The sequence below is a fragment of the Candida pseudojiufengensis genome (assembly GCF_024610245.1).
Source record: "Candida pseudojiufengensis strain CBS 10847 chromosome Unknown scaffold14, whole genome shotgun sequence".
Lineage (NCBI taxonomy): Eukaryota > Fungi > Ascomycota > Pichiomycetes > Serinales > Debaryomycetaceae > Lodderomyces > Lodderomyces pseudojiufengensis.
The window spans coordinates 91,433-108,892 of record NW_026261536.1 but is presented as its reverse complement, the minus strand read 5'-3'; the positions used below and the strand labels follow the sequence as shown (position 1 = coordinate 108,892).

The 17,460-nt window shown below is 29.3% G+C and overlaps 10 protein-coding genes across 10 annotated transcripts; 4 read left to right on the top strand and 6 right to left on the bottom strand. All coding sequences in view use genetic code 12, as the record gives it.

Moving 5' to 3' along the window:
* Nucleotides 1-202: 202 nt before the first annotated feature.
* Nucleotides 203-1,132, top strand: DPP3 (bifunctional diacylglycerol diphosphate phosphatase/phosphatidate phosphatase; the record flags this gene model as incomplete). Its single annotated transcript, XM_051759239.1, has 1 exon — nucleotides 203-1,132. The coding sequence occupies one exon, from the start codon at nucleotides 203-205 to the stop codon at nucleotides 1,130-1,132; it is 930 nt and encodes a 309-aa protein (XP_051612906.1).
* Nucleotides 1,133-1,202: 70 nt separating this feature from the next.
* Nucleotides 1,203-4,352, bottom strand: PEX1 (AAA family ATPase peroxin 1; the record flags this gene model as incomplete). The annotated part of the gene is made up of 1 exon (XM_051759238.1): nucleotides 1,203-4,352. One exon carries the CDS (start codon nucleotides 4,350-4,352, stop codon nucleotides 1,203-1,205), a length of 3,150 nt encoding a protein of 1,049 aa, XP_051612905.1.
* A 703-nt stretch (nucleotides 4,353-5,055) lies between these two features.
* On the bottom strand, nucleotides 5,056-5,589 carry KGF55_004344 (uncharacterized protein; the record flags this gene model as incomplete). Its single annotated transcript, XM_051759237.1, has 1 exon — nucleotides 5,056-5,589. One exon carries the CDS (start codon nucleotides 5,587-5,589, stop codon nucleotides 5,056-5,058), a length of 534 nt encoding a protein of 177 aa, XP_051612904.1.
* A 563-nt stretch (nucleotides 5,590-6,152) lies between these two features.
* KGF55_004343 (chromatin DNA-binding EKC/KEOPS complex subunit) lies at nucleotides 6,153-6,440 on the bottom strand (the record flags this gene model as incomplete). The annotated part of the gene is made up of 1 exon (XM_051759236.1): nucleotides 6,153-6,440. One exon carries the CDS (start codon nucleotides 6,438-6,440, stop codon nucleotides 6,153-6,155), a length of 288 nt encoding a protein of 95 aa, XP_051612903.1.
* Nucleotides 6,441-6,714: 274 nt separating this feature from the next.
* YAF9 (Yaf9p) lies at nucleotides 6,715-7,389 on the bottom strand (the record flags this gene model as incomplete). Its single annotated transcript, XM_051759235.1, has 1 exon — nucleotides 6,715-7,389. The coding sequence occupies one exon, from the start codon at nucleotides 7,387-7,389 to the stop codon at nucleotides 6,715-6,717; it is 675 nt and encodes a 224-aa protein (XP_051612902.1).
* Nucleotides 7,390-7,836: 447 nt separating this feature from the next.
* SMC6 (DNA repair protein) lies at nucleotides 7,837-11,256 on the top strand (the record flags this gene model as incomplete). Its single annotated transcript, XM_051759234.1, has 2 exons — nucleotides 7,837-7,893; nucleotides 7,960-11,256. The coding sequence occupies 2 exons, from the start codon at nucleotides 7,837-7,839 to the stop codon at nucleotides 11,254-11,256; spliced, it is 3,354 nt and encodes a 1,117-aa protein (XP_051612901.1).
* Nucleotides 11,257-11,367: 111 nt separating this feature from the next.
* On the bottom strand, nucleotides 11,368-12,591 carry KGF55_004340 (uncharacterized protein; the record flags this gene model as incomplete). The annotated part of the gene is made up of 1 exon (XM_051759233.1): nucleotides 11,368-12,591. The coding sequence occupies one exon, from the start codon at nucleotides 12,589-12,591 to the stop codon at nucleotides 11,368-11,370; it is 1,224 nt and encodes a 407-aa protein (XP_051612900.1).
* A 148-nt stretch (nucleotides 12,592-12,739) lies between these two features.
* KGF55_004339 (membrane insertase) lies at nucleotides 12,740-13,876 on the top strand (the record flags this gene model as incomplete). Its single annotated transcript, XM_051759232.1, has 1 exon — nucleotides 12,740-13,876. One exon carries the CDS (start codon nucleotides 12,740-12,742, stop codon nucleotides 13,874-13,876), a length of 1,137 nt encoding a protein of 378 aa, XP_051612899.1.
* A 1,195-nt stretch (nucleotides 13,877-15,071) lies between these two features.
* ALK6 (Alk6p) lies at nucleotides 15,072-16,604 on the top strand (the record flags this gene model as incomplete). The annotated part of the gene is made up of 1 exon (XM_051759231.1): nucleotides 15,072-16,604. The coding sequence occupies one exon, from the start codon at nucleotides 15,072-15,074 to the stop codon at nucleotides 16,602-16,604; it is 1,533 nt and encodes a 510-aa protein (XP_051612898.1).
* Nucleotides 16,605-16,753: 149 nt separating this feature from the next.
* KGF55_004337 (uncharacterized protein) lies at nucleotides 16,754-17,245 on the bottom strand (the record flags this gene model as incomplete). Its single annotated transcript, XM_051759230.1, has 1 exon — nucleotides 16,754-17,245. The coding sequence occupies one exon, from the start codon at nucleotides 17,243-17,245 to the stop codon at nucleotides 16,754-16,756; it is 492 nt and encodes a 163-aa protein (XP_051612897.1).
* Between the last annotated feature and the right edge of the window lie 215 nt (nucleotides 17,246-17,460).

Below are 17,460 nucleotides of genomic sequence, written 5' to 3'. Positions count from 1 at the left end.
CAAACGCGAACCTAATTTGAAAGACTTTGCCACGTGAATACTCACGAGTTTTAATTGCTAGCACACTAACGATGATACTCAAATTTCTTAATTGTACATTATATCTCACTAGAAAGTTTCAATCAATCTATACATCTAAACCCATTACCATAAATTATAGACTAGTGCTATCCATCTATCTATCAATTCCAATATTTACACAATGTCATTTCAAGAATTTATACGAAAGTTAAACAAAAAACTGCAACATTTCAATAGAATTACTTTAAATATTATACCAACTTCAATATTAAAGTGGAGAATAACTGATCTAATATTGCTCGTTGTTCTAATTTTTACGTTTTTCATAGTATATAATGATAAACCATTTCATAGACAATTTTATCTTGATGATAAAACAATTCAACATCCATTTGCAGAGAGAGAGACTGTTAATACTGCTGAATTATTTATATATTCTACTTGGATTCCATTGGTTATCACATTTGCTGTTTCTTTGGTACTCACAACTACAAAATATAAAGTATATAACACATATGTTGCTTGTTTGGGATTAATATTGAGCGTATTAATAACATCCATTACTACAGATATATTGAAGAATTGGATAGGTAGATTAAGACCAGATTTTTTGGAAAGATGTATACCCAAAGAAGGTACTCCATTAGATAAGTTGGTATCAATTGAAGTTTGTACGAATGAAGATTTGGGAATGTTGGAAGATGGTTTCAGAACAACACCATCTGGACACTCATCAATAAGTTTTGCTGGTTTAACTTATTTAGCATTATTTTTAATAGGTCAATTACAAGCAACAAATACCTGGTGTGGAAGTTGGAGATTTTTAATTGGTGGATTTGCTCCTATGTTGATGGCTAGTTTTATTGCATTGAGTAGGACACAAGATTATAGACACCATTTTATCGATGTATTTGTTGGGTCATTATTGGGATTTAGTATTGGTTGCTGGTCTTATTTCAGATTGTTTCCTTGGGTTGGTGATTCCCAAAGTTATTATAACAAAATACTTATCGAAGAAGAGAAGAAAATTGAAAACAAAGAGGCTAATACGGATGCATTTGTTGTCGATGGTGATGAGAACTCAGACTATACCAGATTGACCAATGTGTAGAGTTATATTTATTTTCCTTAATAAATACATTATTTGTGGCAAGTTACTATATCTATTAAATTTACTCTATTTACATCAACGTAGTTCTACCACCAATTTCGTTACTAGGGGTTCCATCTGGTAAATTACCATCTCTACTATCAATAAACTGGGAATAGATTTTTTTCAATTTCATTTTTTCAGTCAAAGATATTGAAGGTTTAGTTTCTTTTAATGAATCAATGAAATTAGCTTGAGTAATTAAAACTTTTGGCGCTTCGGAAATTTTGTCATTGTTGTTGGAATCTTTAAGCCTCATTCGGTCTTCATTTGATGTGAATTGTTGAATTTGGTGTAATAATTTAACTCTTTCTGTGTTTTTCATCTTGAGATTCTTTTCATCACTGCTTACTTTGAAAAACTCAATGGATGAGTCGTCATTATTTGAACTATCTTGTTTTGAATTTTCTTCTGCTTCTATAGCTTCTAGTCTGACATGTACTGCTTTCAAATATGCGTTATATCCCAAACCTTGCATATCAGCACCACTAAAACCATTTGTTTCTTTTGCAATTATACTTAAATCAACATCATCACTTAAATCCATCTTATTCGTTATACTTACCAATATGTCCAATCTATCTTCGAAATTTGGCATATCACAAATGACACTTTTATCCAATCTTCCAGGTCTTAATAATGCACTATCAATTAAATCAGGTCGAGACGTTGCGGCTAACACGTAAACACCATCTAGACCTTCAGCACCATCCATTTGCGTCAACATTTGATTAACAACTCTATCAGTTACACCAGTTGAATCATGACCTCTTTTAGGAGCAATAGAATCAAACTCATCAAAAAAAAGAATACATGGTTTTGCAGCTTGTGCTCTCTCAAATAATTCTCTTACACTTTGTTCAGATGCACCAATATATTTATTCAAGATTTCTGGACCTTTAATGGATATGAAATTTAAACCACATTGTCCGGCAACTGCACTAGCTAGCAATGTTTTACCGCATCCGGGATATCCATAAAGTAAAATACCCGATCGCAATCTTAAGGGACAATTTGCAAAAATTGGAGCATATCTAGTTGGCCATTCTAAAGTCTCTAGCAAAATATTTTTAGCTTCTTTGAGTCCACCAATATCTGTCCAGCTGGTACCTGATTTCTGTAACTTAACTCCCCTCAAGCTTGATGGAGTAAAATTCTCTAATGCCTTGGTAACATGAGTTGAATCTACTATATTTTTGTTTTCATCTTCTTCAGATTCAGAAGGTGACGATATTGATTGATGATAAATTCTGTCACATAAAATTTTCAAATCGTTTGGTAAGTATCCTTCAGTTTCACTGACTAAATCCATCAAATCTACTTGAAGTTTACATTGTAATTTATTAGTCAATTGTTTTTCCAAAATTTTAAATCGTAATGATTTATCTGGAGCATTTATATGATAAAAGTTCTCAATTAAATGACTTCCTAACAATAACTTATTAATACTTTCTTTTGAACTTGCTGACAAAAGAATTGAAATATTTGAATTTTGTTGATTATGTAATTTACCTAATTGAGATATGAAAAACTCAGTTGTTTGGTTTGATTTTGTTGCATCCATATTTTCCATTTCAATATTCATAATTTTATCTACATTATCCAAAACTAACAATGAAGGTTGACTCCATGAACATTGCTGTAACCATTTGAAGATATGATTTTTTGAAAGGTTTTGAAAATTTTCGTTCATTAATGTTTCACATGATACAAATTTAGTGAAAAATCCATATTCTTGATTCAATTTATCGCTTATTTGTTTTAAATACATTGTTTTACCACTACCAGAATTACCATAGACCAAAGTACCCGTGTTTTCGGATATGACAAATGAATCTACTAAATCATCTATAGCTGACTCAACCCCAATAGGTTCATCTTCTGGCACTTGCGGTTTTTCGTAATGATCTTGTATAAATGATTGTGGTCTCAATAATTCTTCACCAAGCTCTAATTTGATTGGTTTTTTGGTGTTTAGATCATAAGGTTTTATCCAAGCATTGTAGTTTTCATTTTTCCTGAATCTTAGTATCCCACCATGTGGCAAAATTCCTGGAATGCTGGGTATTTTCATAAAATTAGTAATCGGCAATGTTGATATTCTAGGATAAAACGCATCTGTTAATTGTTGTATCAATTTATTATTCTTGGTTTGATTAATTTCCTTCTTCTTATTGGAATTTGTGACGTAAGGATATATGACAATGGTTGTTGGACGTTTTGGTAAATTTTTTATGGCTGGTTTTAAAACCACTATATTACCTGTTTGATTAAATACATTTAACGCAATCGATAAATCCTTAGAAAGACCTATGTTATTGCTTGAACTATCATGACTCACTAATTTTGCTATGATACGCTTATTCTCTTTGACATCATTTTCAGTCTCCAAATTATTCTTCAAGTCGTTAGGACCGGATACTATTGACACCGCGACGTATGAATCAAATCCTTTTGGTAAAGTACTCAAATTCATGTATACTTTATAACCATCGGCCACTTCAACATCCTCATACAAATGGTGTGGCAAACTAATCCCTCTTTTCAAAACCAGTGGTAATCCATTGTAATCTTCTTTTTTAGATAAGCTTTTCAGACTAGTCACACTCTTATCATCTGCACTTACTTCTTTCTTTTGCCTCACTTTTGGAGCGATCGCTATTTCACAATATGGAGATATTTTTGCATACTTATGTTCATTATTTCCAATATCAGTAACAATTAACTTTGCTGAAGTAGTAGCATTTGGATAAACTACTAAAATTTGATTCAATGCAACACATCTACTTTGATTTAACAATTTATCTTCAATTAACTGAGCATTTAACTCGACTATCTCCCAGTCTGAGCTAGTCACTGGTTCGAGATTAATATTTGTTGCTTCATAATTTCCAATCTTTAAATTTACAATTACTTGTGATTTATCCAGTATGTTCAAGGATTGTGCAAATATTGGATCAATTTCTAATGTTTGAATTTTGTTCGAAGACATCCCGGACCAGCCAGCATAATACTTGCTAGGTTGCTTTTGTTGCTTATTGGATGACGGTACTACTATTTCAATTATTACATCTTGAACTTGGATATTGGCCGTGAATAATAAATTAGTCAAATTCGATGGTAAATTGACCAAGTTTGATTTTACAGTCTTATATGTTATCGATACTTTATAATTATCCATTGTTTGATTAAGTTTTAGTGGGTTGATAATACCCCTGGCTGAGTCTGAACTTGTTGAACTTTTGATTTACAGTTGAAAATCTAAATAATAAATTTTCAGTTTTTATTTTTCATACCGAAAGGTGGGGAAGATTTCGTTAATTTTTTTTTTCATCCTCGACATGATACCACTCAGTCAGTTAAGATTATTTGAGAAATCTAGAGTTGTGTAATGAAATCATTTAAAATGTTTGACTTTGCTCCAACACTTGCTAACTTTGCTTCTCATGCTTGATTCATGCTTTCCATTTTGTTCAATTTCCAAGATTCTCCAATTGCCGTGTTATCTCAGTTTAATAAATATATTGAAAGAAGAAAATAAAGTTTTAAAGAAGATGCTTGAAGAAACAGAGGAATGTTAAATTGTATTGACAGTACTTCAGGATGGGCAATATCTTGAATTCTAAACATTGCCTCATCTTCTTCTAAAATGGAATTTAATTGTTCAACCACCTCCTGCGATGGTTCCAAAATTTCCATGAATCAAGTATGGGAAGCAAAGTAAGCAAATGTTGGAGCAAAGTCAAACATACCTGACAAGGGTATCGGCATACCATCTACTACTAGAGTCTAAAGGAAGATCAATAAACATTAATTCATGTTGTCTCATTCGTATTCATTAAATTAAAAATCTATGTACAAGAACCCTCCCAACCTTATCCATGCTATTTCTTACTATTAAAATTCTCAAAATTTTTTAAATCTTCATCACTATCTTGACTCTTTTTTAGGCTTTCCCATTTTCGTTTATGTTTTTCTTCTTTTTCGAGTTTAGCTTTTTCCACCATCTCGAATGATCTTCGTCTCAACGACCTACACTGCTCCCAACCGACTAAGTTTCCTAAAAAAAATCCCCCCATTGACCAATTCAAAGCTTTACTTGGATTTTTATGAATTAAGAAAGTCACAACACCAAGCACTCCCATTGCTTGAAATCCCGTTATCATAGCTTCCCTGAAACAAGGCATGTTCACGAACCTATCTACATTGAAATCAGAAAATCGGATGCTCATAGCTGCATCTTTCAAAGTTGGTTGAGATGATGTTTGTGGTCTTGATTGTGGTTCCGAATCTTCAAACTTTGGAGGTAGATCTTCCAAATACTGTTGTGGTTTTTTCTTTTCGGGTTCCTTATATTCTGAAACGTATGATACTTTTGACGGTGGTTGAGCCGAGCTGCTACCACCAAACCAACCCATATTCTGTGCTTTAGTTGGAATACTTTGCAACTTACTTATAAGATAGAGTGATGGAAAATCACGTAAAGCGTGTTGGTACTACGCTCTTTTTTTTTTTTTTTTTATAACACAGTATTTATTTAATATACAGACGTTATCTATATAATTCTATAAAACCGGGTCACCTAACGCATTGGTGACTTTTGCGATATTCTGATAGTAGGCAAAACGAAATGCGCATTAAGCTACAAGTAATGCGGCTTCTAAGACTTATATTCTGAAAATTTACACTCGAATAATAATTACAATAAATTGCATTTGCATCATTTTAGGTCTTTTAAATGGATTGCCCTTTCTCTTGCTCATATTTCTATTTCACGATTAGTCTAATATCTTTGTCGATTAAAATTGAATTGCTTTTGTGAGCTTTTGTGCTTTCAAGTCCGATTGATATACTTGAATGCTTCTGAAGCTATGATCTTGAAATAACTCCAACTTCATTCCTCATTTTGAACGGAATCTTCTCCTCATGTGCTCAAGATATGCTTAAAAGGCGGATTTCGGTAAATTTATGATTAATTTCTTTAACCATTCATTTTATTCTCATCAATTTCCCACTCAGAATCTTCTTTTCCATCAAATTGATCCATACATTCAACGATGGTTTTAATGTTATCCAACACATTACTGATGGAGACTCTAATTACTCTATCACTAATTCCTGAAATTGTTACAAGTAAGTTATTCACACTCGTATGGTATTCTATTTTTAATTCATCTGATTTTAAAACTGGGTCTGGTATTAGGGTATTCTTAGCAATCTCTGCTTGTCGTGATGTTTCGAATGGAATGTTTAATGTCAACTCTGGCATATCTTTGAAAACAATATATTATCAACAAATGAAAGGAGTATAATGTTGGACGAATATTACTTAAAGAGTTGAGCAAATCCACTAAAGTTTAAAATCGCGAGATTTAATTGTAAATTTAATTTTATATTTCCCAATACCTTCTTGTTAATTATGAGACTAAATTACCACAAACAAGACTGCTCCTAGAGATAGAATTACATATTAAAGGTTCATTTATATAATCATTAGTTATAAAGAATTCAAAATTATTAAATAACAAAATCATATCAAGTTATTATTTTGTATTTTCAAGCGCTAGTTTCTCTTGCTCTAATTTTTTATATTCTATAGCTTGAGTTTCAATTTCCTTTTTGATTTTCTCGATATATAAATCCATCCTGCCTAATTCATCATTCTCGTCAGGTCGTATATATTCTTGATCTCTTTTATCTGGATTTGATAACTTATACGGTATTAAGTTTCCTGGCTTTCTAGTTAAAATTTCAAACACTTTATCAGTCGGTTCATTAAATACTAATTCATCATATAAAATTGAATGAACCTCCCCATTTTCCCTCTTGGGATGTTGTGGATTATACGGATGTAACTTCAAGGCATGAAATATTTGGAAATTTTTTTCATTTATCCCTAGATCTACACCTGGATGGAAATGTAGTTTTATTATTATTTCGAATTCTCCCCATCCTGTTTCAGTAACTTGATATGGCGGGTGCTCTATTGACCTAATCGGATTCTCATAAGTTTCGTGCAATTTGAATGTAACTTTTTTTATCAAAGGAGTTAAATCAATATCACCTAATACTGGTTTGAAGAATACTGTCCATTCATGGGTATGATCTGGTGGAGTATTTGATTTCCTTTTTTCTGGTGTTAATTTGTACGCATGGTTACCGTATAAAACTGGTAATGATATTGATACAAATTTAATTCTCTTGGAATTGGCACTCATGATGGCTGTGGTTTAAATGAAAGTCAGTTTTACCTCTATTGTTTCTTATTTAACGCTGATGTCCTAAAAATCCAAAATCTGACACCCAATAACTGTCACTACCGATATATTTGGGGAATGAATAAATGATCCAGATTGATAGTACCAATAACGTGTTTCCACTTAATTTCGAAAAAATTCCCAGAAGGCTAGATTTATAATACCTTCTCCCAATTTATAGGTTCAATCGACTTTGGTACCGACTAAATTTTACCAGTTTCCCTAAAAATTTGTAAAGTGATAAAGCTGTGTGACGCGTGTATCAATTTAACTAAATTATTTTTTTAATTTTTTCTCTCTGAATTTAATAATAAATTTCACATATTTCCAACAAATTACAGATACAACAAACACCTATTTGTTATTGTTGAAGCTTGAACAAAATATGTTCATATATTATTTTGGAAAATGGCAACAACTTTAAAACGATCTAGAGAAGATGATTCATTCAATCTGAACAATTCAGTATGTATTTACGATTACGTCCCAAAATAAAATAGATCAACTTAAGTACTAACATCAATTTCATAGAACTCATATACATGTCCATCGCAACAAATAACACTGTCAATGATGAGACCAAGTAAGAGGCGTGCTCGAATGACTCAATTGAATGAAGATGAAGATGAAGAAGGTGAAGATGGTCTTGAATCTGGAACCGGCGATGATGAAGACGAAGATGATGAAGAAGATGATGATTCTGGAACAGAAGAAGTTGTTGGGGAAGAATTTGAAGCTCCAGCTCAAGCAGGTATTATTGAAAAGTTGACTTTAAAAAATTTTATGTGTCATGAATTCTTTGAATTAACTTTAGGACCTCAAATAAATTTTATAATTGGAAGAAATGGTTCAGGTAAAAGTGCAATTTTAACTGGTATATCAGTTGGATTAGGTGCAAAAGCAACTGATACCAATAGAGGTAGTAGTATCAGGCAATTAATCAAAGATGGAAGTTCGACATCTAGAATTAGTATTACAATAAAGAATGAAGGACCAATGGCTTACAAACCAGAAGAATATGGTAAAAAAATTATTATTGAGAGAAAATTGGTTAGAGTAGGACTTAATACTTATTCCATAAAGTCTGAACAAGGGGACACCATTTCACAAAAAAAAGCAGTTTTAGATGATATATTATACAAATTCAATATAACTGTTGATAATCCTTTAGCGTTTTTATCTCAAGATAAAGCAAGAGAATTTTTATCAACCGCAACTGCAAAGACCAAATTTGAATATTTTATGGCTGGGGCTTATATTAATGACATTCATGATAATTTGGATTCAACTGCTAGAAACATACGTGATATTGAAAGTAGAATAGATCAGTCTAAAGTTTATTTATCTGATTGTGAGACTAACTACAAAAAGATCAAAAAGATTTATGAAGCTCATAAAAAAAATGATCACTTAAGAAACAAGATGGATATGTTAACAGGTAAAGTTCATTGGTTTAATGTTGAAGCATATGAAAAAAGATTGAAAACACTAAAAGGACGTATCTTGGAATCAGAAAATAAAATCCAAGAAGCAAAAGCTCAAATTGAATTTGTGGATGAGGAAATGAGAGCCAAAGATTCTGAGAAACTGAAGTTGATAGATTCCGTGAGCCAAATTGCTAATGAACATGATATAAAGGCTCAGGAACATGAAAATGCTGGAAGACAAAGGACAGAAATGAAAGCTCAGTTAAAAATTCAAGGTGAAGAAATAAAAAAAAACAAGAATGAAATTAAAAAGCTTCAGGAAGATATAAAGTATACTGAAAAGAAACTAAAAAGTGAAAGAAAGAAAATTGAAGAAGAGCAAGGTGGATCGAAAGATGATATGAGAGAAGAATTAAAGCAAGTCATTGAAAAGATAAGTGAATGTGAAAATAAATTAAGAGATGTTAATGAAACCATAAGAAATATGGATAGAAGACCTAATGTTGAATTAGAAGAATTGACAAATTCAAAGAGACAGATTGGGGAGACTATACAAGAATTAAAGCAACGTCAAGTTGAGTTGGAAAGAGAACAAAGCTCAAAATACACTCCATGGGGTGCTCATCGTATGCAAACTGTGATTGATGCAATAAATAAAACATCATGGACAGCTAAACCAATTGGTCCATTGGGGAGTTATATCCTTGTGAAAAAACAATATGATGAATGGAAACGATTAATGGATTCCACTTTGAAGAAACATTTGGATGCTTTTATCACAGTCAATGATAGAGATAGAACTAAATTGAATGGTATTTTGAAATCAAATGGTTTCTATTGTAATATAATTGTTAGAAGAACTGAGAAATTTCATTATGAAAGTGGTAGGGCAAGAGCTGCTACTAGCATTTTGGATATGATTGAAATTAATGATGAAACCGTTTTGTATGCTTTAATTGATCTTGCTAGTATTGAGAAAACAGTAATTGCTAATTCCATTGAGGAAGCTAAAAGATTATGTCAAGAATCAAATGTCTATAATGCTCTTGTACAATTTAGTGAAAGTTCAGGACAAAGGATTTGGGATAACCATGGGAATCATGTTCAAGATCCTGTTTATTATTCAGGAAAAATGCCTAAATTTGGAGTTTCGAACAGAGAAGAGTTGGTAAATGATTTAAAACAAGAAATACGTAGAGAAATTCAAAAATTGAATGAAATTGAAAAGAAAATCAGTGAATCTAAAAAATCTTTTGAGAATGAAAAAGTTGAAGTTGTAAGGGAACGAAGAGAGTTGAGTCAGGAATTGTCAAGATTAAAAAATATAAGAGCAAGTTTAGAAGATAAAATTGATAAAGAAATAGATCAGAGTGTTGCTTTAAGATATGAGCTGAAAATTGAAGAAAGTAAATCACAAATTGAAAGATTAGAAAGTTTTAGTGAATCTTTGGAAGAAGACATGGATCTGAAAATGGATAAATACAATGAAGTGAAAAATAATTTGAAAGTATTAGAACGAGAAGCTAATGAAGTTAAAGAACGTAAAGAAGTTGCACAAGCTGAACTTGATAAACTCAAAGAATACATTAGACTTTTGGGGGATAAAAAGAAAGAGCTGTCATATCTGGAGACTCAATATCTTACTGAAATAGAAAATGATAAAAGATTGATAGCTAGTGGTGAATCAAAATTACAAGCTCAAATTACTAAAGCAAGGGAATTTTGTAATCGAACAGATGTTGAAATAACTGAAGATGATACTCAATTAACTATTGAAGCAGAGTATAAAGAAATTCAAACTCAGATGGAAGAAGCTGAAAGACAATTGGGTACATCTTTAGAAGTTGTAATAAGTGATTTAAGATTGGCACAATCTAAAAGAGATAATGCAAGAGATAATCAAGAACATTTAGAGGCAGTTCATGCAAGGCTTGAAGAGGAAATTAATATGAGAGTAGCATTCTTAAGCACAACTATTAGTCATGCTGTGAACCTTGCAAGACGTTCATTCGAAGTTGCTATGGAATTGAGAGGGTTTAAAGGTTCGTTAAATATGAATTTTGGTGAAAGATCTTTAGAATTATTTGTTAAAACTAAAAAAGATGATAAAACTCGTACAGTTGAATCTTTATCAGGTGGTGAAAAATCATATACTCAAATTGCTTTACTTTTATCAATTTGGCAAACTATGAATTCTAAAATTAGAGGTTTAGATGAATTTGATGTTTATATGGATTCAATTAATAGATCTATCAGTATTAAATTATTACTTACTGAATTGGCAAGATATCCAAAATCTCAAAGTATATTTATAACTCCACAAGATATTGCAGTTGTTGGTGATTTAGAAGGTTCTAATGTTAGAATACATAAAATGTCTGATCCAAGAAGAGATAACTAATTTTAGGTAATATTTTTTAAGAATTTTCAATTCTAAATGTGTAGTTTATACTAGGTATTAATTAATTTTACATTTTACTATTTACAGATATTTACTAATGTTTACAATTATTTACAAGTATTCTCCTATTTTAGAACCTATATGACCATTTCTCAATTGAGTATAAAATTTAATTATTTCTTGTTTTAATTTTTCACCTGAGTCATTATTAGGTAAAGAATTCAATATTATTAAAAAACTTTGATTTCTAACAACATTTTTACCAATATTACTTAAAGTCTTTAAATAATTAAAAGCTAATTCATGATAATTTAATTGACATAAAGCATTTATAATAAAAATATTTAAACTATAATGATTTAATTTTGTCCAATTTAATAATTCATTTAAATCATATAATTTTTCATTTTTAATATATTGTAAAATTAAATTTGAAAAATTAGGTAAATCTTTTAAAAGTACTGATCTTTTTATAATTGGATCAGACAGTCTATTTTTTGATGAATAAATATTTCTTTCAATTATTGGATCATATAAATCCGTTTCACATATTTTACTTAATAAAAATTGATGAATATCAAGTGGGAATTGAGATGATTCAATTAAATTATTTTTATATTGATTTGATTCAATGTTTTCTGTAACAAATTTGTTGAATTTTTTATTTTGAATTTTTAAGGGTTTGGGAAAATATCGAGTTGGTCCTTGTGATGCATAAGCTAAATTTACAAAACTTTTTAAAGAATTTTGAAAATCATTTAATTTTGAAAAAGTTTCAATTGTCAATATTAATAGCTTTTGATAAGTTTTTTGATTCATCCAGAAGGAATAAAATCTTCTAAAATATCGAATTAAACCATCCAATCTTTGAGGATCATTATTTTCAAAAAAAATTGTACCTAATTGTATCAATCTCTCACAATCCACTAAAAAAGGTATTTGATCATTATCTTGTACTCCAAGTGAAATTTCTTCATAGAACCTATAATTGTCTATAATTTCATGATAAATGAACATAGCTCCAATATAATTTGATTCGGAACATACTTTTTCAATAATAGTCGACCAAATTTCATTAGGTATTTGATATTTTTCGTTCTGCGCTAAAACATGCTGTAAAGAAATCGCAGCTTGAACATTGGTTTGTAAAAGGTTATACGTGAACGATATAAGTGATTTTTGATCAATATGTAAATGGTTTCGAATAACGTATGAATAAGCTTGAGATATAGACTTCGACCTTATGGTTTCCTGAAAAATTTTAGTGTGATCAACTGTTGTGTAAGTTCTGCAATGCCGTAGTATAGGTCGTATTTTGGTTCTGGCATTGATCATAATATGTTGCTATATCTTCATTATTGATGTTAAATGTCTATGTCAAGATCAAGATCTTTATGCAAATTTTGGTCGCAAAAAAATTCAGTTAAATGAAAATTTTCGTGTTTTAAATTCTTTGCAACTGTTTCAATATAACCAACACAATATGTTTAAACTAGGTCTATCTCGTTGCTCGAATAGTCTTATACTAAGAAGTCAGCTTAAGCTGGCCAAATTGCAACCACATATTATAAAATTAAACAAAATCCCAATAACATCACCAATTTCACTTCGTTTTAATTCCACTTCTACAACCAACACTTCACAAGAAATTCAAGATAAATTAGTCCTATTTGATCATCATCCAGATTTATCACATGCAGTTTCATCATCAGATATACATTCAAATCAAATTGGTTATTTAGAATCAATAGGAATGGGACAAGGTTGGGGTCCAACAAGTATAATAGAAAGATTATTAGAATATACTCATGTATATACTGGATTACCATGGTGGGGAACAATATGTGTATTAGCTATAGCAGTAAGAATAATTTTATTTCCATTATATGTAAAAGCAAGTTCAAATGCAACAAGAATGTCTGAAATTAAACCACAATTAGATATAATAATGAAAGAAATAAAAGGTGGAGATATACAAGATCAAATGAAAGGAATGGAAAAAAGAAAAAAATTAATGAAAAAACATAATGTATCAACATTAGCTGGTTTAGCACCAGTTTTACAATTACCTTTAGCTTATGGGTTTTTTCAAGCTTTAAGAAAAATGGCAAATCATCCAGTTGAAGGATTTAATGATCAAGGTTATGCATGGTTTCAAAATTTAAGTGATGTTGATCCATATTTAGGTTTACAAGCTATTGCAGCAATTGCAATTATAAGTGTTGTTAGAATTGGTGGTGAAACTGGTCAACATGCAATGGCAAAAAGTATGCAAAAAATAATGACTATAGTTCCAATAATTTCAATTTTTATAACTAAAAATTTTTCAGCTGCAATTGTATTATATTTTGCAATAAATTCAATATTATCATTAATTCAAAGTGCTATATTTAAATCAAATTTTTTAAGAAAATTATTAGGGATGCCTAAAAAATTATCAATTCAACAATTAAATCAAAGTAATGTTAATCAATCTCAATCAATTAAAGATATGGTTACTAAATTTGTGGATGATTCAAAAGAGAAAAGTATAAAAGCTGCAAGAGATGCAAATAAAAGAATGGAAGTTACAAAACAAAGAAAGAGCAGTTTTAATGATGGATTTATAAAAAAACATTAGACTATAAAGGTAAATAGTATTGCCATAAATTTCTGTAAATATACATATTCAACTTTTTTTGACTTGAATAAATCCTAATGGTTTTGCTTTTTGTTACATTAAGTGTTCAATGTTCAAATTAGATAACATGATTATGTTGTAAGTTTTACCATTTGCAAAACTTTTCATATACAAAGAAAATGCTTTTGAAAAATGTTAGACTTCGATAGTATTATCAATAAGCTGATCTGTTAGAAAACCTTTCTTATAAGGTTTTTATGAATATTCATACAACTAAGAAACTGCACTATAAAAACTCTGACATGGAGGTCCTATCCAATTCATATAGTTGAATGAAAACCAATAGATCTTTCCAGTTCTGTTAAAAATAAACTAAAAACCAAAGTTATTACCCCATTGTATGGACAAAATTTACCATATTTATTAAATCCGAACTGCTGTATTGCAAGTGCTCTGGGTCATTTGCTTTAAGGATTTCTTAGTTTTGAATTATTGGTATAACCAGCTACCCGTCAACTACCTTAAGCGCTTAACTAGCCCAAAACCATTGAAAGTTTTCTTGGTGTTTAAACATCACGAAAGCTGGATCTTGACCTCCATGTCAAAGTTTGTATTATGTTGTTTCTTAGTTGTATATTCATAAAAATCTTAGTTCTATAATCATAAAAACATTATATAAAAGGTCTTCAAATAGAAAATTTCGACAAAAATTAATTTTGAACTTAACAAAATCTGGTAGCAACCAATCCTTTAATAGTGGAGATATTTTAAATTTTCATATTCATATTTTAATTACATAATACTTAATTAAATAATTACGTAATTACATAATGGATTTATCTATTACACAAACACAAAGTAATAACTCCGATTGATTTTGTATTATGTAAGGAATGAAGATCTTAAGAAAAATATGGTGGGGTATTTGAAATAAATATAATATATCAATCAAATACTAACCATTCAATTCTTCTTTCAACAAAACAATAAATTAAATTCAAACAATACTCAGTTAGTATTTAAACAATAGATATTCCTCCTTTCAGAATACTACACTACAACATTCATTAATCTTATCCCTTTTTGTTAATCATAATGTATCATTATTAAAAACTCCGAATATAAAATAAATACATTCTTCATAAACTAAAATTTATAACTTTTCATATCCAAGACAAATTTAATAGAAACAAAGATGAATTATATTCCATATCTTATACTATTAATATCCTATATAATATATAAATTTGTTTCAAATTATCAATTAAATAAATTTGCTTTAAAAAATGGTTGTAAACCAATAAAAAAATTACCAACTCCAACTTTTTTAAGTTGGTTAGGTTTAGAATTCTTATATAATGCCAAAAAATCAATAAAAGAAGGTTTAAGTAATGAAAAATTATATGATACTTTTCAAAAATTAGATACAACAACTTTTGAAACCAAAATAATGTTTAAAAAAATTATAATGACTACTGAACCAGAAAATTTAAGAATTATGATGGCAGCTGCAAATTTTTATGATTGGAATATTGGTTATAGACCAAAAGCATTTGGATATTTATTAGGTAATTCCATATTTTCAAGTGAAGGTATTGTATGGAAACATTCAAGAATCTTGTTAAGACCATTTTTTGCTAAAAATCATATAAAACATATAACAAATATGGAACCATTTATTGAAAGAGTTATAAAATTAATTAAACAAACTCAAGGTGAACAAATTATAGATTTACAAGATTTATTTCAATTATTTACTATTGATTATTCAACTTTTTTATTATTAGGAGAAAGTTGTGATACTTTAAAAGATAGATTAGGTGAATCAACACCAGAAACAATAAATAAAGAATATAAACAAAGATTTGCATGGGCTTTTGATACTTTAGCTCCAATATTAATATTAAAAGCAATGATGGGAAAATTTATGTTTTTATATAATCCAAAAGAAATGAATGAATGTATTGATATACAACATAAATTTGTTGATTATTATATTCAAAAAGCTTTAAAAATGTCAAATAAAGAATTAGATGAAAAATCTCAAGATGGTACTTTATTTTTATATGAATTAGCAAAACAAACAAAAGATCCTATAGTTTTAAGAGATAATATATTAAGTATAATATTAGCAGGTAGAAATACAACAAGTGCATTAATAACTTTTTTATTCTTGGAATTATCAAGAAACCAAGAAATTTTTGAAAAATTAAAGCACATAATAAGAAAAGAATTTCCAAATTTAAATTCAATAACATTTGAATCAATACAAAATTGTGAATATCTTAGATGGTGTCTCAATGAAACTTTAAGATTTCATCCTTCTGTCCCCAATGAATCAAAAACTTCAACAAAAAATCAAATATTACCAAAAGGTGGAGGTAAAGATAATCAATCACCCATATTAATAAAGAAGGGTCAACAAGTATTATATCCATTATGGACAGCAAATAGAAATGATAAATATTTTGGACCACAAAGTAACATATGGAATCCAGAAAGATGGAGTGAGTTACCAAAAAATGGTGGGATTGCATTTATGCCATTTTCAACTGGTCCAAGATTATGTTTAGGTCAACAATTAGCATTGGTTGAAGCAAGTTATTTAACTATTAGATTATTACAAACTTTTAATAATTTAGAATGTCATGTTGGAAAAGAACCTTTAAGAAAATCAAATAGTGCTACTATGAGATTATTAGATGGTTGTAATGTTATAATGAGTTAATAGCTTTATTTTGTTTATTTATATATATTTTCTATTTAATCTTTGATAATTTTTATTTATTCGTTAGTCTAATTTAACAGTAATATGGTTATGATCAATTGAATCTCAATGCGAATTGAATAATTTTAAATGGTAAACTAACTCCATGATTAATTTCCTTTTGCTTTATTAATTAACCACTTTACACCAGGTATTAAAAAATATCTTTGATTTATAACTACGAAATAAATTAATTTAAATTTATCAATTTGATGAGATGATTCTGATGATTCTTTAGGATTGTTTTCTCTTTCATTAATTTTAAGATCTTTTGAAGTGTTATCTTTTGAGGGATTAAAGTAAATTGATTTTTTGAAACTGACTGTTTTATTTTCTGATTTGTTTAAATTTTGAAACAAAATTTTATCAATATCTTGAGATTTATCGAAGTTAGATTCTTTCTCAGGACTAGAGTTTTCGTTTTCTGAATAATGATCCGATCTCAGGGATAAATTTGTATCTGAAAATGAATTTGAATTTGAGAATAATTTAGTTTGTGAACCTGAACTCGTCGAATAAGATTTTTTGCTATCTTTTTTAATTTTACGATAAGAAATTTGTTTTTGACTGCTGAAAGTTGTTGGTTTTTCTTTCATTTGCATATTGTTGGAGTACTGTATTTTGTAATTATTAGAAGGTCGAATAAATATACTGATTGAACTATTAAACGATATTCAACCTTTTTGCAGCATGAAAAATCCTAAAATTTTGAAATTTTGAAATGCTGCAAAATAGAAATTTGGTAGCAAAAATCTGTTTCAGATAAGAGCAGTTTCAGCCGTACATCAGTATCTATAGCAAGGTATTCTGACAGTTC